This window comes from Crocodylus siamensis, chromosome 13, assembly GCF_052110815.1.
Source record: "Crocodylus siamensis isolate JL-2025a chromosome 13, ASM5211081v1, whole genome shotgun sequence".
In the NCBI taxonomy this organism is placed as follows: Eukaryota; Metazoa; Chordata; order Crocodylia; family Crocodylidae; genus Crocodylus; species Crocodylus siamensis.
Window position 1 is genome coordinate 15,238,116 of NC_143407.1, and position 23,776 is coordinate 15,261,891.

At 49.1% G+C, this 23,776-nt stretch overlaps 1 protein-coding gene across 6 annotated transcripts in view; it reads right to left on the reverse strand.

The window, feature by feature from the left end:
- The window catches only part of STX1A (syntaxin 1A), a 295,171-nt gene that overhangs the window by 89,583 nt on the left and 181,812 nt on the right, over positions 1–23,776 (reverse strand). For all 6 annotated transcript variants that reach the window (XR_016438975.1, XR_016438976.1, XM_090026130.1 and 3 more), the window contains exon 4: positions 3,981–4,055. Coding sequence is in view for 4 of the 6 variants with exons in the window: in XM_090026130.1 (XP_089882256.1) it covers positions 3,981–4,055 (75 nt within the window). In the remaining 2 variants the exon portion in view is untranslated. The remainder of the gene's footprint in view (positions 1–3,980; positions 4,056–23,776) is intronic.

Here is a 23,776-nt window from a genome sequence, read left to right on the forward strand (position 1 = left end):
AGTACATACAGGGTCAAGTCCCTAAAGACCTTCAAGTCCAGTCAGTCCTGAGGCTGCTGCGACTGTTGGGGCACCTTAGATGCTGTTACAACCTTCCTAGGTTAGTTGAGTGGCTGTGTCACTGGTCATTTTTTGGGCAGTGACCTGGCAGTGCCCATCTTCTCTTTTGGTATGGATGGGTGTTGGCTTGCAGAGAGCTCATCTGCCTTTTGACAGGTGTTGTTTTTAGTCCTGCTGGGTGTCCACACACCCTCCTCATCCAGGATAGCCCAGGTGTGGGTGCCGGTTTAATTGCTGACAACCTGACCATGGAACAGGCTGTACTGGTTTACATGGTACCAGACAGCAGACCAAGAGAGGCCTGGCCTGACGAGCAAAATACTTTCAACCATCCATATTTGAAAAATGCTGTGGGGTGGCCATGACAGTCGCAGTGCTAGAGAAAAGCATTCTTACATGGCAGGCCTATTCAACACTAGCGCAAATTTCCAGAGTGGCATAATCATGGAACAAAGTGAAAATGTCTCCTGAAGGGGCAACAACATTATTTTCCTAATTGTACAGGATGCAACAATTGGCCCTTGAAATGGCGCATGTCCAAACTTGTGCCCCAAAAGGCAAGCAGTCTGTTTTTGTAGACCAAACTCAGTGTGAAAAGGAAAGCTAACTGCTAAAGGAAAAGTTCAAGAGTCACCGTGCTAAAACTCTCTATGGACTGCAATTTCCAGACACTGTGGTCACCAGAATCACAGCAGGAGACACTCTGTAGCCCTGGCTGAATGAGTCTGCCACCTGGGGCTCCAGTCTGTCTCAAGTGTTTCTTAAATCCATCACCAGCAAGACCTAGTCAGAGTATTTCTGCATGCTGCAGTCATCCTCGGGTCAACAGTCTCATTGTCTTCACTTCCTGGTTGTTACAAAGATTGATTCTTCTGATAATGGAAGCTGTCCATCAAGCTCGCTACACAGCCTTTTCTTTGTTGCCGCAAGGTAGAAAGATGCCAGCAAAATGGAGAGCACTGATAAAAGAGATGACCTTCCTTTACTCTCTCCCTCACTCCAGTCCTCCCTAGAAGGGCCCTGCATTTTCAGAACTGGCACCATATATCAATCTAAATGACTGACCCAGGAGGAGAGAAGTATATGTCTGGAATAAACTGATTACCCAGCTGGCCACTAGACATGAAGATTGTACTACTGATGCAGAGCCTAGTGAAGACAAATCTATCTTGGCAAAAGTGACAAATACCAGAACAGAGGTTTTACCTTGTCCTGTAACTTCAAACCCAAGCACTCCAGAGAGGAGTACAGGTGTTACATTAGTGCATTGGCTGGGAAACAGCTGGCCATACAGAGAGTGGACCCATGGGCAAGTAAGGATTAGTAATCATGGGACTGATCCCGAAAGTCCAGTTGGGGCCAGGGCTTTGGATAAGTGGAAGGTCAAAGGGTGGCCACAGCCAGAGAAAAGAGGATCAGGGCACTGGTGGTACAGTGTAGAGAGATGCAGGGTGCAGTACCATCTGTGACGATGGGGGTCCGAGAGGGAAAAGCATGCCAGGTGAGAGGGAGACCTAAGGGAAAGTACTGGACCTCTGAACCAGTGCAGGGAAGAGGAGAGGGCTTATGGGGTAGGAGAAGGCATCTGGAACAAGTGGCCTCAGAAGCCTGCATAGGGGATGGGGCTGTGCGAGAGACCGAGCACTCTGAAGGCCCAGAAGAGGGCTGTGTAAGAGACTGAGGGTCTGAGGACCTGGAGGAGGGCTGCGTGAATGTAGATGTGTGACAGAAAAATTGTCCATGATGATCCTTTCTGCAAAGCATACAGCATGGTGTAGGGAAGCTATGGAGCCATGCAATTAGCTCATAAGGCAAAGGACTATAGCCACTGGGTAGTCACTAGAGCAAGACCAGGTCTGGGAAGCCCTGGGGCAGCCTCCCTTTTATAACCATAAAAGACATCAAGATGTGGCAGGAGAATGAAGGGGAGACTGTTCCCAGAGTGAGCAGGGCAAAAAGAGAATTTTTGGAGGCCTCCAGGGGCTTCTGGTTACCTCTGGGGATGTCACCCTGTTATACTGGTCATGTCTTGCCGTGGAGGTAGTTCCACTCTGTGTAATCCTAATGAGGGTGCCCGGGGAATAATGCATTTAGCATTGGGACCCGAAGACAAGCACATCTCAGATGTGCTCTGTTAACAGAGGAAGACGCAGTTCTTCCTTGAGGATATATATAAAGTTTACCCCACAGGGCACTCTTTTCAGCCATCAGCTACCCAGGCAAACCAAACTGCTTTCACTTACTGTAGCCTTGTTTAAAGGAACAAGATGAGGGAAGCAACTCCTCCGACAAATGCCAGTGAAAACAGCAGGCCCATACAGATACTAATTAGCACCGCAGCTGCTCACTAGGCCTTTCAGCTTCTGCATCTCAAACCCTCTCGTTAGAGCTCTGTAGAAGTTCTTTCCCCTCCATCACTGTGCTCCAAAATGAGACTCTCTCCATGGGACTGCATTAACCCCTTCCTGCAGTCAGGATGCACAGAGCCTATATAGACCGTCACAACACTTTAATACCAACAAAAAAAAAATACCAGAGAAGGCAGTGACAAACACAACCTGAGGGCTGCACAGGACAATTTACAAATAGATATTAAAGCTACAGATGGCAACCAGTTCATCGGAGGCAGCCTGAGAAAGGTGTAACCCCTACAGCAATAAAGTAATTGCTTGGTACAGTCCAGCTGGGCATAATTAGGGCCCACAGGATGAATACAAGTTACAGCTAAATATCTGATGCAGGTCATCTCTGACTAGAAGGGTTGGGAAGCTTGTTGCTTTGGGTCTTTCATATTAGACTGGAAGATACTAGTGAAGCTCCTGCATGGACCCATCTTGTGCAGGCAGGGACCACACTGAGCAATCTACTACTTATAGATCTTCCTTCTCTAATACCCAACTATAACAGCATGCTCTGTCCCTGTAAGAAGGGGTAGCTAGGTCTATTAGGGATCTGCAGCTGCGGGGCCTTCTGCTAATAAGGGAGCATCCCACAGACAGCTTAAAACCTGGAGGGGGGAGAAGGGTAAGCTGTAGGGGAACAGTTGGCAGAGAAGAAAGCCACGAGTAGAACAGTTTGCTACAAAGAGGAGCAAAGCTGCTTTGCTGGAGGCCAGAATCAAGGGGATTCCCCTCCAAGTGCCTGGGACAGGGCATAAAGATCTGGACTTGTTTGCCTATTTGTCTGTTTGTTTGAGGCTTAAAGACTGTTTTAGTGGGGAGGAGTGACTGAGGAGCTCCTCAGGGAACAAACCTGCTCACAGAAGTCAGGATGCTAAGCAGTCCCTTTATACCAACTCTGATGCGCAGCTTTCTACCCGAGTTCAGTTTGTTAATGGAAGGATGTGGCCAAACTTTGGTACTGAGTAATTTGACTACATGCCAAGCACGCCTAAATTTTGCAGGAATGGTACTTTATTGGACCATATCTTCTGTTTCCATCCTCCCATGTGCATGATGAGGCTGGGAACTGGGAAATATCATCCTGTAGCAAAATACTCAATGCTGTGGTAGCTGAGGAAAAATACTAGGTTCCCTGGCCACACAGCCAGAGTCTGCAATAGCTCAAACAAGATGGTCAGGGAGGGTCATTCCACTCAGCCATGTTTTAAGCTCTTTTCCAGAGCAGCATCATTTTCCATGTGGGTCAATTTATTTTTAAGAAATGATCTTCATAGCCAGAAAGGCTAGATACTTAGCATTAAAAAAAAGCTGAAGGGAGCAATAAATGCCAGAGTACATTGTATAATTGCAAAACTGGAGCATACATAGCGTTCTGAACTTGGTTCAGTGGCACAGAAGCCACTGATCAAAGTCTAGTAGGTACACAAGATCCCTTTAGGGAGCTAAGAGACAGACTGGTGCAGGAGTCAGGAGGCCATTCGCTTACAGTCTGTAGGAACGCTGCAAACAGATACTTACTCTTTAACTTGGAGCGCACTTTGTTTGCTGTCTTTTTGATGTCGGACATTAATTCTTCTAGCTCCTCCTTTGTTTCTAGAGGGAGAAAGGAGAAAACAAAGTTGGTTGCCTTGGAGATACTCAATGATCCCAATTTGGTAAAGTCACTAAATGACTCAGTTGTTCAAGTCCTGCAAGCACATGCAGCCTCCCTGCATTCCCTCCCAAAAGGGCAACATGGGTCCCTTCAAGAACCTCACATTGTTACCCAGGCAACCTCTCCATCCAACCAGCAATCCTGCACCCATCCGGTTGTTAACTTTAGGCTCACCAGAACCAAGGCATAGGTCACCGTTGCCCAGCATCAGAAACTGCGTTCCTTCTACCCAGGAGTCAAAGACCACCTCACCTGCATTCCTGCCCTCATGACCTCCAGAGCAGGAGGATGTAGGGTTTGGTCCCAAGGAGGATAAGGCTCAGCACCCTGCTCTTTCTTGCCCTGGTATCTCACTGCAAGAAGGGTCACAGCTGGTTGCTAGTGTGAAGCACTTCCTCCCCCATCCCCACCAGGTTTAGCAGCTGGCCTCTACAGCGCCCTCCCTTGGGGAAGCAGATTAGGAGAGTCACTGCAGAGCAGGTGAGAAGCTTGTGACTTCAGGCTTGTGAGTGACAGACCACTGGCACCAGAAATGAATCCTGCCAAGCCCTTCCCCAAGGTACCTAGTGGTACAGGGGAGCAACTTTGATGTCAGACATGCTAGGATTTGATATGCCAATTCCAGTATGCAGGCACCACCTGTTGATACTCTGCACTAGACTCTCACTTTGCTCTTCTACTGGGGAACTTTAGTTAGGGCCAGTCAGAAAGTAGGGGTTTCACCACCTTTTCCAACCAGAAACTGGGGAGAAACAGAGTTTTAGATGACAATACTGGACAGCCTAGCTGGTGACGCCCTGGGGGAGGTACACTGCCAAGAGCTTTCAACCCCAAAAGCTAGCAGTCTTCAGTGACACTGACTAATTACCAGGCTCTGCCCTCCAGCTCTCTGATGGGGAGTTGTTGCCTCTTGCAGAAATATTTGGACTGAAATGAGAAGGGACTCACAATCCCATGTCTTGCATGGTTCTGGGCAGTCAGTCATGAACATGACAAACTAATGGGATTCCACTTTTTATAGTTTGGAGGAACAACAGATTTTCAGGTGTAAACAGAAGTATTGACAGGGGAAATCAAGCAGTTTTTTCCTCTCTCACCATCCAGGTTTTCCCAACTACTTTTGTGTCAAACTCATGTATCATTAATCACCCTCAGTATTTCTCCAGAACAGAGGTGGGCAAAAAACAGCTCACAGGCTGGATCTGGCTGGCCAGGCAATTTCATCCAGCCCACCGACAGGCGCCCATCAACTAATTGTACCTGGCCTGGCTTGCGGCTGCCTCTGCTGCGCTCTGCATAGGGCCAAGCCCTGCCCACTCCCATGAGGGTAGCATGCTGCACTCCCACCCTCACCTGCGGGAGCTTCCAGACCCCCTGCCTCCAGCGGCTCCTCCTCTTGTCCCTGCTGCAGCACACTTGGCAGCAGGTAGGGAACTGGTGGTGAGCAGGGGGAAACTGCAGCTGCGTGGGAGCAAAGGGCCAGCACCAGGACTGGTGGGAGCCTGGAGCATAAGCTGGGGTTGATGGGAGCACGAGGCCCATGCCAGGGCCAGAGCTGGTGGGAGCACAGGGCTGGGGTGGGGCAGTGGGAGCACGGAGCCTGGGTCTGCAGAAGCACGGGCCAGACTGTCTCCATGGTGTGGGACTCCTGGGGGCTCACGTGCAGCTCCCAGAACTTGGCTAGGAGCCACAGGCAATAGAACCGGCAGCCTGGCTCTGCTCCCTGCTGCCATGTGCAGCTCCTGGGACTCAGCCAGGAGTGGTGGGGAGCCCCACGCGATGGAGCCAGGCCAGCTTGGCTCCACTCCCTGCCGCACCAGCCAACTCACAGGAGCTGCATGTGGTGGCAGGGAGCAGGGCCAGGCAACCGGCTCTATCGTGCAGGGCTCCCCCTAGCGGTGCACAGTTCCAGCTAAGTCCCAAGAGCTGCAGGTGAGCTACGAGAGCATTGCATGATGCAGCCAGGCTGGCCTCTCCCTACTACCCTGTCACCACCTCCAGATCCTAGGACTCGCCTGGAGCTGTGCAGTGCTGGGGGGCTCTGTCTGCCATTAGCCATGAGTGCCCCGACCTGCTTCTGCCAAGAGCAGGGGCTGTGTGCCCTGGGTGAGGGCATGGGGAAAGCCCTACAAACACACCCCACACCCCGCTACACTTCTCCCACACACGCATGTATGCATGCATGTACAATAAAGTAAGACTTTATTTTGAGCTATTATGCAATCACCTTTATATACACTAAGCAAACACACATAAATCAGGAGAAAAATATTTTTTGAACTAAAATTAAACTATAGTAGATGTTTGATTTTTAGTATATAATTTGGGTTTTTTTCTGGCTCCAAGATGGCAACCCCCTAAAAGGAGTACTTCCAGGGGCAAGGGGAAGAACGTCCAGTGGCAAAGATCAGGGGCTAGGGGGTGGGACTTCTGGTCCCAAGATGGTGGTCAGGGGGTAGGGCACCTGCCAAGTGGTGGGGCTACCCCTCAACAGCTCACCAGGACTTGTTAAGCGGACCTCCAGCCAAAATAATTGCCCACCCCTGCTCCAGAACCACCCATCCAAGTCTCAACATGCTTCACAAAGTTAATAAGCCTAAACACTCTTTTGAGGTAGGTAGCATTATTCTCCACTGCACATAAGGAAACCAAGGCACAAAACACCTAAGAGATTCACCTGGAGGCAGGATGGGAATTGGTAATAATACATGACCTAGAGCATGGGAATTACAGACATGAAGCTCATTTGTTATTTAGCATAAGCTATCCTTTTTCTCTCCTGATGAAAAGCACTTGATGTGTTGCCAGTAGATCCCGAGAGGTGCTACACCCCCTCTACTTGGCGTTGGTAAGACCACAGCTGGGGTACTGCATCCAGTTCTGGGCACCTCACTTCAAGAAGGATGTGGATAAGCTTGAAATGGTTCAGGGAAGGGCCACCCACATGATCAGGGGCCTGGAGGATAAGCCCTATGAGAAGATACATCAGGAACTGGGCTTGTTCAGTCTGAGTAAAAGAAGAATGAGGGGTGACTTGATAGCCACCTACAAGCAAGTAAAGGGTGAAGCCCAGGGGTAGCAACTCTTCAGAAAAACACCCCCTGGGAGGATGAGAACCAATGGACACAAGCTACTCAAGAAAAAGTTCAGGCTTGACATAAGGAAAAAACTTATTTTCCATCCAGGTATCTAGAGGCTGGAACACACGCACAGCAGAGGTGGTGCAGTCGCCATCCCTGGCAGCGTTCAAAAGGAGGCTGGACAAGCACCTCGTTGAGCTCATTTGAGCCCAATTACCTCCCGCCCATGGCAGGGGACCAGACTTGATGATCTTACAGGTCCTTTCCAGTCCTTCTATTCTATGATATGGCTGGTTAATCATTGGCTATCGGTATCAGCCAAGGAAATCTTTATCAGTGCACCTCTACTTTTCAGTGACCTAAGCACCCTCACTGTCCTTCTTGTTCCAGATGCCACTGGACATAGGTATTTTGATCCCGCTAGGTCTGCATAGGCCATTCACAGATAGCCCTTCAGTAAAGGATTTCCATGAGGTAGTGACACCTGGAAGATACAGGAAAGGGAAAGTTTAACCTGGGCTGAAAACTCGCTTTGTTGAAAAGAAGTAGAGCAGGGAAGGGCAAATATGGTCTATAGGCCGGATTCAGCCCATCAACTAATGGGATCTGACCCACAGACAGATGCCTGCCAACTGATAGTGTCTAGCCCATGGCTGCCACTGTGGCGCGCCACATAGGGTCAGACCTCGTCCACTCCTGCCCAGGACAGCCACCTACTCTGCCTGCTTGATGTCATGAGCAGCCACTGTTGGTAGCTGAGTGGGTGGAAGGCAGCCAGGAGCTGGAGCCCCATGCGCTGGGGCAGGGCCACCTGGCTGCAGCTTCTTCCTCCCCCCTGGCTAGGCATCTGCTTCCTGGCACAGGTTCCCATGTTACCTGCTGCCTGGAGTGGCACAGAAGGGATAGGAGCCACTGGAGGCATGAGGAGCCAAGCAGTATTTGGGTAGCTGCAGCAGCAGCCCCGCCAGGAAGCTGTGGGTGTGGGCAGGGGGTGGGTTTGGGCAGGAATGCAGCATGGGCTGCCCTGGGCAGTTGCGGGGGGGGCATGCCCCCATGTGGAATGCTGTGGGGGCAGCTGCAGGCTGGATGGGGGGGAGGGGAAGCTGCAGCTGCACCTGCATCACACTCCCCAGGCAAGCTCTGCTGCATCTGCCCCCCAGCCGCTTCTCCTTCCCTCCAATCCCGGGACCTAGCGCATGGGCAGCACGCCCTCCCTTCCCCCCGCCCCCCACAGTATACAAGAAAAGACTTCATATTAAGCTATTATGCAATCACCTCTATATAGACTACTAAAAAACATAAATCCGGGCAAAAATTATTTTAAATAGAATTAAAATATATTAGAGTAGATGTTTTATTTTAAGTATATGATTTGCTTTTATCTATAATTTGTTAGAATTATATCTTCTTAAAGATTTCGTGTGTACAGCTCTTGATAGTTCACCAAAACTCATTAAGTGGCCCTCCAGCTGAAATAATTGCCCAGCTCTGGGACAGAGGTATGACAGTCCCTTAGATTGGGCTGCTCTGTCTAGGGGTGTGCTGCCAACAGGATATGGCCCTGACCCATCCACAGCTCCTCACAAGGAGCTGAGAAGACAGCAGCTGGACAGCGTACTGTGGTATCTCCCTCCCTATCCAGGTGCAAAACTCTTTGCCACTCTAATGCAATTGCTTAGAAACCCAAACAGCCTAATATGCCCTTTTGGTTTGGATGAGATGAGTGCTTTTTTAATAAAATAAAACTTGGTTTAATAGATTCTTGACATGTTAACTCAGTCATTTCAATGGCTGTCACATCTCTGATCTCTGCTGCCAATCTCTAGCCGTAATTGGAAAAATCATGATGATATTGAAGTGCCTCTGAAAGGTCACACCCAGTTGATCAGCAGCATGCATTTCTGACTCAAGCAAAGGGCTTCAGTATCATTCAGGAACTTCTTCAACAGAGTAAAATGCCTTCTTTATTTATGAAATGCTTTTATCCAAGCTCAGGGTACTTCTGACCTAGTATGCCAGCCAGCCTCACAGCCCCACCAATGGGAGATGAGTCTAGTGATTACGCATTTTAGAGATAAACAAGAATTCAGACAAATTAAGGAGATATAATTAGCCTGACTCTCTGGAAAGTGAATAATTTTTGAAAATCCAGGTCCTTACAGAGCCTCCTTTGGTACAAGTGAAGGGTTTTTGGGGGTTTTTTTAATCTTCTTCATAAAATCACAGAATCATAGAAAATTAGGGTTGGAAGGGACCTCAGGTCATCTAGTCCAGCCAACCCCCTGCTCAATGCAGGACCATCCCCAACTAGATCATCCCATCCAGGGCTATGTTGAGCCAGGTCTTAAAAACCTCCAAGGACAGAGATTCCAGCACTCTCCAGGTAACCCATCACAGTGCTTCACCACCCTCCTAGTGAGAAAGTTTTTCCTGATATCCAACCTAAACCTCTGTTGCTGCAACTTGAGACCTGTTCAGAAGAGATTTTCCATTCACCTGTCAACTGGGAGGGGGAGTGGGGAAAACTTTTCAACATTCAGAATCATTTCAGCTCTGACCTCAGTGATGCCTACACTTACGATCATGAAAAATCCCACTGAAGCCCATAGAGAGACTGGTATGTAAGGTGATATGTTATCAGGGCTTCTTTCTATCCAGGAAAGAGTAAGTCTGACTTTACCCAAATAACTGAAACACTGACAAGTTAAACTGACAAGAGAAGGAAAACACATATTTTAGTTAGTCTGTGAGTTATAATAATTGTAAAGGTGTCTTGTAAATCCAGAAGACACACGCCTTTCAGACAAATATAACAAACTGTCTGTTAAAGTCACTCATTCTTAACTATTTTACTGCTAGTTGCAAGCAACATCTAGGAACAGGAAAATGAAACATTACATTATTATTATTTTTATGGTTAGATGCATTTTCCTGATGAGAACAATAATTTAAAGGAGCACTGACTTTTTCTTTTATAGGCCTTAAATGTAGTGGGTCTCAACCTTGCAATTCTCAAAAAGTCCTGGCTTTTAAACACCAGGAGCAGCTTTCCTCTTTTGTCCCACTCATGGAAAGGGTTCTGACCGCTGCTTTCCAGCAGAGAATTCCTCTGACATAGTACATAGCACAGCAGTGGCAGCTTCTGTGCCAGATATCCCCCAAACCCTCTTTCTGCAGAGAGGAAGCAGGCAAATCCCATGGGAACCCTTGGGGCAATCCATGCCATAAATTAAACTAGCCCCTAGGCTGCTGTAGTTGCCACTGGATTGGATAGATACAAGATCAGCTATAGCTAGCGCCTTGATTGCCCCCACTTCTTGTAGTAACTGAGTGCAGACATGGGGGAGAATTCAGACCCTCTACTGACACTCCAGCAGTTATCTAGTTGTCACCATTTTCCAAAACTATAAAGATATCAGCAGTTTTGTCATGGTAAGGTGCTATATTGGTCAAAGGGAGACATAAGAAAGTGCTTAATTGTTTGCCAAATGCAGCACTGGACTCTGCCCCCTACATCACTGCACCCTGCATTTAATATTTATTAGACAGGGAAGTTTCTGCCTCATTAGAAACAATGGTTCAAGCTAGAACACACAGATAATTGCCTTCCCAAGCAGAGGACACAGCCCTTTTGCTTGTTTTCTTCTATTTGGCCCTACCTAGCTCCCCCTCTGGACTAGATAATTGGGTGGGGAGCTGGGGGGGAGAGGTGGAATTATGCCTAACCTGTGGCTGGTGGTTAGGGCACTGTGGTAGAAGCTAGAAAGGTGCAGGTCCTGTGCCAGGAAGATGGGAATAGGCTGGCACCCATTGGATCTCACCCATGGATTGGAGCAGAGGGGAGGGGGAAACTTGTTGTTGGGCTGTTTCCCAGCATGTTCAGGAGCAGAACCCGGGAGTCACCCTGGCAGCAAGAGCCGAGCAACAGAGACAACAGTTCGCACATGGGAATCCTTCCATTGCATGTGTCTCTATCTGGTAGTGGGAGGGAAGTCTGGGGTTTTTTTTGACAAGAGGGCGATTTTTTCTCCTTCCTGTAGCAGCTGTCAGACACAGCTGTGTGGTATCTCCTGTCTTGACTTGGGGGTGCTCTCAGCAAAAACTGCTGTTTACTCTTTTACCTGCTGAGCTCAATAAACACTATCACTGCCTTTCTGTGAGTACCTGGTGTGGGGAGGAGCTGTTTATGCTCAAGCACTTGTGATATCTATGCTTAGGCTCAAATCTCCTATGGAGTGCAGCATGGCCCTGACAAAACAGCAAGGACGTGTCAATTAGGCAGATTTATGATCCCATTAAATGGCACATGCTCTCCTAAGCATCCAAGGGGGAAGAAGAGGAGAACTGGCACCTTGGTTGGGCTCCAGGCTTCAGCAGGGGAGGGCAGGGGTGTGGGGAAACAGATGACTCATCCAGCATTTCCTCATTCATAGATTTCACAGACATTAGGGCTGGAAGGGACCTCGGGAGATCATCGAGTCCAGCCCCCTGCCCAAAGGGCAGGAAGTCAGCTGGGGTCATAGGATTCCCACAACCCTCCCCACCTCCAACCACAGGGTATGGCCTATGGTGGCCTTGGCTCCCCCCACTGCCCCTTTCTTCTTTCCCTCTCTCCCCGCAGGGGCTTCGCATTTCCCCCAGGGCCTGGATCTCCATCACGGTCACGTGGAGCTGGGGCAAATAGTATTGTGGCAGACTGCTTGGAGCACTTGTCACTTTAAGAAGGCAGGAGCAGCTGCAGGTGCTAATGGGGGCTAATGATAGAGTCACTGCCTAGAAGGGGGCTGGGTTGAGATACACAAAACCCAGGCCCAGGGCTGAGGAGGCAGTGAGGCCCTGGAGGCTGCTGAGGGACTATCTCCTAAGTAGGATGGCTGTAGCTCCTGAAAGACAGCTCAGAGAGTGCAGCCTGTGGTAGTCTGAAGGCTTGGGAAAGAACTACTCTTTACTGGCACTTGGAGGTTTTCAAAACCTGGCTGGACAAAGCTTTGGCTGGGTTGATCTAGTTGAGGATAGTCCTGCTTTAGGGGGTTGGACTAGATGACCTCCTAAGGTCCCTTCCAACCCTAACTTTTTGATTTTGCGAGTTCCTGTTTTGAGATTTGTTAGGGTGACAATATTTAGATCTTGGGGAGCAATGGATTTGCAGCTGAATAAAGGCATGACCTGGGGCCTAGCAAAGCTGCTAACCACAAGGCAGAATGATATATTGAAAGTCTATTGCAAGATGCTTGGACAAACAGATTTTGCTTGTGAATGCTTATGCTAAGCCAGCCATTTGCTTATGCTAAGTAACCATCTTAACTGTATCAACCATTTTCAAGAGAGTCTGTGTGCTGTAAAGGAGGTGAAACTTTAGGAATGTGGAAGATGGTACAATTGGGACAGAAAAACAGATAGGAATGTGGAAGATAACATGTAACTGAAATGAACATATAGAAAAAGGTGAATGGTGACTGGTGAAGAAGCTTCCAAGTTTTGGTCAAAGTCTACCCATTGATTGAAGAAGTAAGTTCATGGCCTTGGACATGCGCTCATAGCAAAAAGGCATATAAATGAGTAAAATGCATAGGCAATTCCATGCTAATGAAGCAAACAGTAAACAAAGGCTGAGCTTGAAAGTGGGGGAAGTATGGGTGGAACCATAGGAGGAGTGGGGATGGAAAAGTTTATGACCATAAATCAAAGTATATAAATGTGGAAAGAACTATTGTTCATTGCAGGTCCCCAGTTTGTTGTTTTTTTGGGACCTTTGTCCAAAGTTGTCTCCATTCTGAATAAAGCTGCTGTGAGCAATGTGTGCTGGTGTTCGCTCCCTGCTTGCTCTGGCTAATGAGTAACCGGATCCATGCACAATTGGATCATCATCTCCCTAGTCGCTGGGTGCCACATGAACTTGGGGTCTAACAAGATTTGATATAAATATAGATGTCACATGAGGAGGCAAAAGGCATCACCCTGGCAAGTGGTTGTTTCGCATTTAATTACACATTTATTTCAATATTCGAAACAGAAATAAATACATCTGGATATATAGTTTATAAACCTGAGCAAGGTAGAAAGTTGGGATGACTTGTGGTGGCAGATGTAGTATGGAAAGGCATGAGATTTTAGAAAGAAGATTACAGAGGAGGTCTGAGAGAAGGATAAAGAGAAATCACCTCCTCTTGTTACTTTACATCATCTGAAGCTGTTACCCTTCAAAAAGAGACATAAGCAGAACTATTCTAGAGCTAGAACCAAAACCATATGCCAGGTTCAGATCTAAGACTCTAATGCAAACATTCCCCCATGCACTTAAATTGAAATGTCATATTTAAGGTGTTATCCCTTCTCTACGTGAAAGTGATTTTTGAATAAAGTAGCCAAAACCAGAGAGTTTTTGGTTCAGAGTAGAGAACTAACCTACCGTATTTTTCGGACCATAAGACGCACTTTTTTCCCCCCAAAAGTGGGGGGAAAACGAGGGTGCGTCTTATGGTCCGAAGGTGTGTGTCCCGGGGAGACGGGGCGGAGCTTGCCCGCGGAGGCAGCGGAGCCCGAGCGGGACACCCACCGCTTGTTTATGCTGTGTCCCGGGGAGACGGGGCGGAGCTTGCCCGTGGAGGCGGCGGAGCCCGAGCGGGACATCCGCCGCTTGTTTACACCGGAAGCCGGCACCCGTGCCGGTGGCTGGGAGCCGGCAATAAAAATGGCCGGCCAGAACACACATAGTCTCTCCTGCCATAAAAACTGTGTGCGTCTTATGGTCCGAAAAATACGGTAAGTCTCAGACAAACACAAACTTGGTTTGAACAAGACACTGTTTGCACCAGGACATTACAAAATACTTTGGAGCGTAAGCAGCCGTTTACTGCACCAGATGCATCTGAAATCACATTGGAGAATGCAGGATGGAGAGATCAGATATTATGGATTATAGGCACTGTGGCAGAAAGCCACCTTGGTTTCTCCCCAAAATCTCTGCCCTGTGACAATGTGATAATATCTCTGTGCTGTGACCATTTGAGTAGGGTGGGCCCAGCAGAGGAGACCACACCCTTACCCTGTCTCTTTAGGTAACTTGAGCTGGCTGCATTTCTGAGGGAGGGGGGAAACCTGCTCCCTCTGCCTGCGGGACTGGTACCTGGGTGAGGGGCATCTACCTGGTGGGCTGGAATCTGCCCGGTAACAGGTGATGTATTTCAAATTGGTTGGCTGACAGCCAACCGGGGCTGGCCTCCACCGGACCAGGTGAATGAGGGCACGGGGGCTATATAAGTTAGGACGGGCGAGGAGGCGGTCTCTTCGGCCATGAGGTGAGGCTGGAGCCATGAGGGGGGGACTCAGAGGAACATAAACAACTGAAAGGGCCCTCTCCCCCAAAAACTCATGAACCAGGAACAGCTGGATGCTGGAAAGGATTTCACCAGCCTCTGGATGAAGTGTGTGAGTAAGCTACTCGAGATCTGATAGATATCTAGCTGGCAGTAACTCAGATGTGTGATCAAAAGACTACCTCAGCCAGACTGTTTGCTCTTTAGGATTTCTAGGATTGCTCTATCTTGTACCCTATTTTCAGCCTACCCCTGTAACCAATAAAGTCTTCCTTTGTGACTGGTGTGGGAGGCTTATTGAGAGGTGGGTCTAAATTATGCCTAAGAGACCCCTGAGGTCTGCGGACTAAGGGAGACTGTACTTTTTGCCTCCGGACCTGGGGAAGTGCCCCAAGTGCCTGTACTGGGTCGAGTACCCGTAGGACATTAGGCCTGTGTTTCCCCAAGGACACAGGCCCGGGAGTGAGTCCATTCTTGGGGTGGTGGGGGCGACGTTACCCCCCACTAGCGGGTGTGCTCCAGGAAGGGGTCAGCCGGACGTGAGGCGCCCCAGGGAGGCACTCGGAGCCTGGCAGGTGGGCGGGCGCAGGGAGGTGGGCGGCTCAACGCAGGAGCGCCCCCTACTGGCCCGCCACAGGCACCAAAAGTAAGAAATACTTTATGGTTATGTTTTCCCCCACAAAAGCCTTCAAATGAAGGAAGTGGAGTGTTATTAAAATATTTCAGACAACATTTGCCTTCCTAATTTACACCCATACACATAGAGCTCAGCAGCTTCACCTGAAAAGCCTTAACTGACTTCATTCACCCCAGAATGTGCTGTCTTCTCTCTCTCTCTCTCTTTTCCCCCAAACTTGAAAAACTTGGCATATTTGTAGCTACTCTTAATGATTACCCAGCTGGAGAAGAGGTACTGATCAGAAAACTGGAAGATATCAGGCTCAACTGTGGGACTGTCAAATAGGTGTGAAATTGGCTGCGGGGCAGGAGAGAGTCCAAATGAATGGATTGGTGTCGTCCTGGTGAGATGTGGGCAGCGGCGTACCCCGGGGTCAGTATTTGGCCCCCGTTCAACATCTTCATCAACGACCTGGATGAGGGGGTGAAAAGCCCATTGGCCGAGATATGGGGCTGTGCGGACACACCCGCAGATAGGCTGCAGATACAACCAGACCTAGACAGGCCTGCATGCTGGGAAGAATGGAACCAGATGAGGTTCAATGCAGAGAAATGCAAAGTGCTGCATCTGGGAAGGAAGAACCCCCAGCACACCTACAGGCTGGGAATCAATAACCTGACCAGCACTACAAATGAAAGGGATCTTGGGGTAACAATAGACCTCAGCATGAATATGAGTCGGCAATGCAATACAGTAGCTACTAGGGCCAATAAAACTCTGGCATGTACCAATCATTGCATCTCCAGTAAAACCAAAAAAGTAATTCTCCTGTTTTACTCAACATTGGTGTGGCTGCAGCTGGAATATTGCATCCAGTTCTGGGCGCTGCCCTTCCACAAAAATGTGCTAAAGCTCGAGAGGGTCCAGAGAAGGGCCAACTGTATGATTAGGGACTTGCATGGCAAGCCATATGAGGGGAGGCTGAGGGACTCTTCATCCTAAAGAAGAGAAGGCTGAGAGGGGACCTTATTGCAGCTTACCGCTATATCAGAGGCGTACATCAGGGGCTCGGTGAACAACTTTCCCCCATGGCGCCCTGGTGAACAACTAGAAACAACAGCCACAAACTCCTGGAATATAATTTCAGGCTGAACATTAGGAAAAACTTCTTCACAACTAGGGTGTCCAGACTATGGAACAAGCTCCCCCCAGAGGTGGTACAATCATCTACCCTAGAGGTCTTCAAGAGAAGACTGAACGACCACCTGACCTCAGATGTTTTTCCTGCTCGTGCAGGGGGTTGGACCTGATGATCCTTCCAGTTCCCTTCCAGCCCTATGCTTCTATGATTTTCCCCAGCTCAGGCAATTTCTCGAATGCATTACAAGGAGCAAAACAAGGGCTAGCTAAGTATGTACCTGATAGAGTAAACAGTAGAGTACAAAGACCATATCCTGTTCCACTTGAGATCAAGAGAAAATTACCCCAATTTCAGAATCGTTACTAGATTTCAACAAGTTGCATGTGACTGAAGGACTATGTGATAAACTTAAAAATGAGCACCCCTCTCCCTCCCAAATTCACTTCACTATCCATGAGACCATTTCAGAAAACATAATGGAAGGCTTATTGCTGAGTGCAAACAAACAGTGTCTTTTAATAACCTTGAACAATTTCCTGGTAAACAGTGTACTGTCCTGGCCCAGAAGGATGTGGCTGTACTGCCTGTCCTGCAAACACACAATGCCTCCTAATTGGCTGGTAATGTTCAGGCACCAGCTAATTAGGCAATTCAAAAAGAACTGAAGGAATGCTGACACAGTACCAAATATCTGGTGATCCTAAGTCATCCTTTCTGGGGTATGAGCCGGTGAATGGGATAACTTGACTGCTTCTACTCACTAGATGGAGTGGCCGTTGGTCCTGTTGTATACTGAACTGTCCTGTTTTTAAATCCTTTGTTCCCTGTCCATTCCTGAATGATGACCAGACTGCAAAAAGCCCTGTTTTTCAGTTCATTGGTGGAAATGTATGTCTGTCATTTGTTTTTGTGATTCTATTGGCTGCACCTAGAGGTAGGGCAGTGCACAGCCAAGAGGTGCAGGGTTCTGAGCAGTCGGGGGTGAAGGTGGAGGAGCCAGAGGCTGGTCCCTCTGCACCTGTGCCAGGAGCTTGGCTGCCGTGCACATGTAGGCACAGCGAGAGCCAAGGCACTGTTGCATGCCTGAGCTCCCTAACCCTGGGCTGGGTGTGTGCGGGTGCATCCAGGCTCCAGGGGCAGCTGAGCTGCCAGGGCTAGGCAGTTGATCTGCACGTGTACCCCTTTGCACTGCCTTGGCACAAAGTAATGGCTTTGAGAGCAGGCATTTGTATCTGCTGGAACACTCATGGCACTGGGAGGAGGCTCTTGTCACTGTCTTTGGACCCACAGAGCAGCCTGGTCTCCTGGGGAAGGAAGGGAAGGTCCCACCAGGCAGTTGGCTGCAATGGCACAAGCATCCAACGCCCACCGACCCCTCTCAGACCAGCTTAGACTAGGATGTGGTCAGGGATGGTGGGGAGGTGAGGTCCTTGTGCAGTGTGTGCCCTGGCTCCCAAGTGTGGAGCTGAGCCAGAGTGACACCAGATCCCAGAGCGGGGAGGGCATGCTTGAGCCTCACACTTGCTATGGCATGTTCTCTCAAGGCTGGACTGTCTGGAGAGAAGGGCAGAGCTGCGGGACATGTGAAACCATGATGCGGGGGAGTGAGGCAAGACTCCTTGCTGGCTCAACTACAGAGGCTCACAAACTTGCTGCTGATTCTAGCACTTGCTTTCCCTTGTTTCACAGCGCACCATGAGTTCGTCAGTGCGGGGTTCATGGACCAAATTGCAGTCTTTCTGTGGTGGCCCTGCCTCTTGCTGCCAATTGGCCAAGGAGGCGGCAGCCCTGCCCCTCACCACTGACTGGCCAAGGGAGCCAGTGATCCCACCCCTTACCAAGGGGATGTCCTGTATTCTGCCGTGCATCAGTGGCCACCCTACCACTTGGGCTTTAGGAGAGTGACCCTTTTTGTCTGGTGGCTTCCAAAATTCTGTGCAGATTCCCAAGCAGCAGATGGGGAAGGAGGGGGAAGAGTTTCCTTTTCTCCTACTGAATAATGTGAGGTTTCCCCCAAGGTGCCCCCTGCCTGCCTGCTCTCCTCCTGCTCCCTCCCAGCCCCGTGCAGGCTGGAACTCTGCCAACCTGCACAGAGCTTTGTGCAAAACTGAAAAATCTGTGGGTTTCTCTGGTAAAATGAGGAATCTGCTTTTTCCTCCAATAAAGGGTAAAATCTGTGATTTCTGGCTTTGGTGAGCTAGAGGGGACAAGGGCATGGGAAATGAATGGAAAACCCAGATCTCTGCTGATGACCAACTGAGAGTAAGAAAAATCAGTTTGTTAAACATAGGAATACAGGAGTGGAAAAGGGCTTATTTGGCCATCAGGGCCAGTCTCCTGTGTTTATACCAACCATCTATCCAAGCCATCATGCGCCACAACCAACAACACATTAAAAACCAGATTACCCTATATGAAAAACCCATGAACCACCATACTACTCCCACTTATTCTCTGCTCTCCTATCCCAGGAGTTTTCTACATGCTCCCAAAGATTCATAAACAAGGTGACACTCACAGACCCATCATATCTAACTGCGGTACCCTCTGCATAGAGCTGTCAAAATTCATAGAAACTATCTTGAAACCACACATTATTCAAAGATCAAATTTTCTACAAGATGCAACAGACTTCCTCAACAAAATCTGAAACATCAACCACTTCACCTAGATGGCCACATTTGCAACTGTGGATATTACTAGCTAACATCCCACACCACGAAGAGGCACAGCTGTCTGCCTGAAATATCTGGAGGAACATGGGCTATATTCAAATTTGCAACATGATGCACAAATCATCCATAACAACTTCACTTTTAACAATTCTTCTAATTCCTCCAAACCATGGGCACTGCTTTAGGCACAAAGATGGCCTCTCTATACCAATCCCTTTGTGAGTCCTCTAGAGGACTTTAGCAAGTATTACTCCTTGATCAAACTTTATCTGGAATATTCCTACACTAACATTAACTTTCTAGATAACATGACCAACATCTAGGATGGCATCCTACAAGCTACCCTATATGAAAAACCCATGAACCACTATACTTATGTCCACAAAGGCAGCAACTTCCCCAGGCATACCAAATAAACCTTAATCTACAGTCAGGTGCTCAGATACTACAATTGCTTTGAGGAGAATATTCATGACACTCATCTGGCCAGCCTGGAATATGTCTTTAATACAGGGGTAGGCAATTACTTTGGCTCGAGGGCCATAGAGGGAATATTAAAGAGCTGTTGCAGGCTAGGTCAGCACTTCATCCTCCCCCCCACCCCTCCAGCTCATGAAAGCACCCTAAGGGGCAACCCGATGCAGCCAGGTGCCTGGAACGGGGCCACGAGCAGATGGAGAGCATCATCCAGGAGTGGGATGGGTAGGTGGGCAGAGCCAGGGCTGGGGCTGGGATTGGCATTGTGGGTTGATGACAGCACAGGGTTGGGGCTGGGGCAGAGCTGCAATCTGCTACCCGCATGTCCCAGAGACAGGAACTGGTTCCACGGGCAGGAGCATGCAGGGAGCATATCACCGCTCTGCCCCAGGCCAACACCACCCAGCAATCCTGGGGTCTTAATGGAGATTGGCCAGGACCAGGGTGGGCAGAGTGTGCAGCTGCATGACTTGGATAGCACCACAGATGGGCTGGAAGCCGCATCCAGGAGTGGGAAAGGTGAGTTTGGCCAGGTCCAGGATCTAGGGGCTGTGACAGCATGGGGCCAGGGCCTGGGGAACAGCTACAATCTGCTCCCCACAGACCCCTGCCCACAGAACTGGCACCTGTTGCAAGGACGTGCAGGGAGCAGACTGTGCGACCCTGTGGTCCCAATCCTGATAGTTGGCTCCACCTGCCCGTCCTGCTCCTGAACGTGATTCCCCGCCTGCCTTCCCATGGCCCCATCCCAGCCACCTGGCAGCGCGCCTTGCCCCCTTGGGTCCTGTCCCCTCTTGTTGGTGCAGGGCAGACAGGCTGGGGTGCCTGGACAGTCAGGTCAGGTCCAGCAGTAGCAGCCAGAAGGAGCTGGCACTGGGGCTGTCAGAAAACGGAGTCTGGCTGTCATGTTGCCCCAATCCTGCTGCACACCCATGGTTGGCAGGAGCAGATACACGTACCATGACCAGGCTGGCCTTTGTGCCTGGGCTAGGCAGGGCCGAGAGACCTGCTGTAGGTCAGATACAATGCTTTGGTGGCCTGGATTCAGCCCACAGGCCGTATTTTGTCCACCCCCACTTTAATACAACAAGGACAAGCCAGTAGAGAAATAGATGGTATCTTTCCCTGGCCCTCCTCTCCTGGCTGTCTAACGATCACCTAATCTTGCTCAACTCATCATCAGAAGTTCTCACTGTCCAACCCACTAACCTTCCCACTGTTGAACAGATATTAAATGGGAGGAAGTCCTGTGTTAACAACAAATGCAAAAACAGTCTACTGCTAAAATAGTCAACCTCCTTCCCCACCACCCCCAAGAACAAATCCATCAGAATCCATTATCACTGCAGATGATATTGACCTTCCTCCCTTTCCATAGGTCTTGATCTCCCATTAATCAAACTTCTGTTCTTCTGTTAATTGTTGTCCACTCCCCTGGAATCTCTCTCTTCTCCAATTTCACTGCCCTACACACTGTTTTGCCTGCCTCTTTCCTCAGAATTGATGAAGTATACCTTGTATTCAAAACCTTCTCTAACTTTTACCCCAACCATGCAGTTGGCCCAATAAAATATATCACTCACAAAAATTCTTGCCTCTAGACTTAGTTGAAACTTTTTCACAACTTTTTATGGCAGCACAGTAATAAATATGAAAAATTGGCTTAATAAAACACCAGGCAGATGATTGATTAAACAGGCTCTTTCAGCCAGGAGGCTTCTTCTGGTTATTTGGGAGAAAACAGCTTTCCTCTGGGTCCCTGCAGCAGGGACCCCTAACCTCTGTTCTTGAGAGGCAGAAAGCCAACAAAGAGTTGCAAGAAGGTAGACAGCTGAGCTGGAGTCAACTGAAGAGCAAGTGAGCAGTCAGGGAACTATACAAAGAGTTAAAAAGCAGTAGAGGAGAGGGTGGTAGCTGCAGCTCAGGGTTTTAGCTGCCACACCTGGCTGAGTACTGGGCCAAGTTGTGGCAGGCCAATAGGGGGTGCTCGTGTGCTGAGCCACCCATCTCACTGCGCCCTACCACCTACCAAGCTCTGAGTACTTCCCTGGGGGTGTCTCACATCTGGCTGACCCCCTTCCTGAAGCACACCCACAAGCCTGGGGTAACGCTGCCACCACTCATGAGTCTCAGTCTGTTTGTGGCTCTGTGCCTCATGAGGTACACAGGCTTTATAGACCTGAAGGGTACTTGACCCACTGCAAGAACTTGGGGTGCTTCCCTTAGTCAGAACTACAAATAGGGGTCTCCCTTCATTAGTCAGACCAAGGGGACCCCAAGGCATAATCTAGGCCTTCTCTCAATCTGTTTCTCATGCTAAATACAGAGAAGAACTTTATTGATTACAAGGAGTAGGATTGGATTAGGGTACAGGGTAGAGGAATATCAAAGAATAATCCTTAGAGCAAACAGTGACATGGTAGCCTTTGATCATGCATCTGAGTTACTGCAAGCTATATATCTAGTTAGATTTCAAGTAGCTTACTCACAAGTATCATCCAGAGGCTGATAGATCTTCCCCCTGGAGGCAGGCAGTTTGTAGGTTGTCCATGTGTTTCAAGAGAGAGAGCTGCACATGTCCAGCTCATCCCTATGTCTTCATCATGGCTGCCGCCTCTCCTCCTGGGCAGTCATTATCTTACATAGACCTTATGACCTCACTCTGGGGTTCAGTGGAGACTAGCTGAAGTTGGCTACAAGCCAATCAACTGGAAATGCATCACTGGTTGCCAGGTAGAGGGACAGTGGGTTTTGCCTCCCTTTCCAGCCATAAGGTCATTGCTTAGAACAATGGAGAGTTTAAGCCCGCCCCCGGTGTGTGAGGCCAGTCATGTAGGCAAAGGGAGCAGGTTCCCCCTTCCCTCAGGAACATATCCACCTCAGGTTACAATTCAGGGTTACCTGAAGCAGAGGGGGCAGAGGTGCTTACTAGGGCCTTGCAAAACGGCACCGTTCCATTTCAACTTGTGTTTTGATGTTTCGACAGAACAGCATTTTGTTTTGAATTTCATTTCAATTCAAAACCACTGTTCTGTTTTGTTTCGTCAAAACAGTTTCACTGTTTTGACGGTGTTTCGATGTTTCGCCCATAAGCTATAATGGGGATGCTCAAAACAGCCTATAACTTTGTCATTTCTGGCCTGATTTGGATGAAACTTGCAGGAATGGTAGCCCCTTCTGAGGTAATACAGCCTGCCAGGTTTCAAGGAGATCGGTACAGGGGCTTGGGGAAAACTGCACCTCAAGCTGCAGACAAGCAAAACTCGTGACATGGGTGACACTGTGTAAGGTGCAGCAGGTTGAAAACTTCAGGCATGCTATCCCCTGCTGAGGCCACGAAGCCTGCCAGCTGTCAAGGAGATAGGTGCAAGGGGGTTCTGGGTTCTACCTGCTGACAGACAAAACTCATGACAAGTGGGGGACACCGTGCGTGCGTTCAGGTGCACCCTCACTCAACTGACACCAAGGCAGAAAGCAGGGCAGTTCAAACAATGCTGCCTTTTATGCAGTTTTTCTATCCCTCCCCCAGAGCACTGGGATTGGAAGAGACCTCAGGGAAGGATGACAGTCACTGGTCAGCTACACAGTCAATAATGAGAGCACCCCTTCCCCACCTTCCCCCTCCCTCTCCTTACTTTAGTTTCTGTTTCCCTGCAGGCAAGCCCAGCTTAAGCTTCACAACTTGAAACGCTTTGACAATTTTGAAACGTTTCGACTTGCCTCGTTTCGTTTCGAGGTTGTTTCGAAGCTCTCTGTTTTGTTTTGATTTCACTGTTTCAAGCTGAAAATGAGTCGAATCAGTGTTGAAACAAAACTGCTGGCAAAATTTCACACCGCCCTAGTGCCTACCCTCTTCAGTAACCATGGTAACCAAATTGTCAGATAGGTAATAAGCCTGATAGCAGCGTTTGGGGAGAGGCTGAGATGGCAATCTGCCACACAGGTGACCTGAAAAGGTGGAGCCACAGGCTACTAAAAGCCTGGCTCCCAAGTCAGATAGGGCAACGTGACCCTGACTCCCACTGAGAGCAGAACTCCTGCTGGCCTAGCCTGCAACAGTGGTGAACACAGGCACTCAGGGAAGCTGCAAGAGCTGGCAGCTCCAGGGTGAAAGTTTGTTGGGACCAAGAGAGACCCAGGAGGGGCATGTACAATTTTAGCTGGCACAGAGAAGTGGAGAACTGGGTATAGCTGATAGGGGTGGTATGGAGGCCACAGGTAGCTTTAGCCTCTCCACTGCCTGGAAAGCACCTGCAGTAGGAGAGGCTAAAGCCTGAACAGAGCCCTTCTAGGGCCTGGGATCCAGGAAGCTGCACGAGGCTAAAGCCAAACTGCTTTGAGGTAGAAGATAG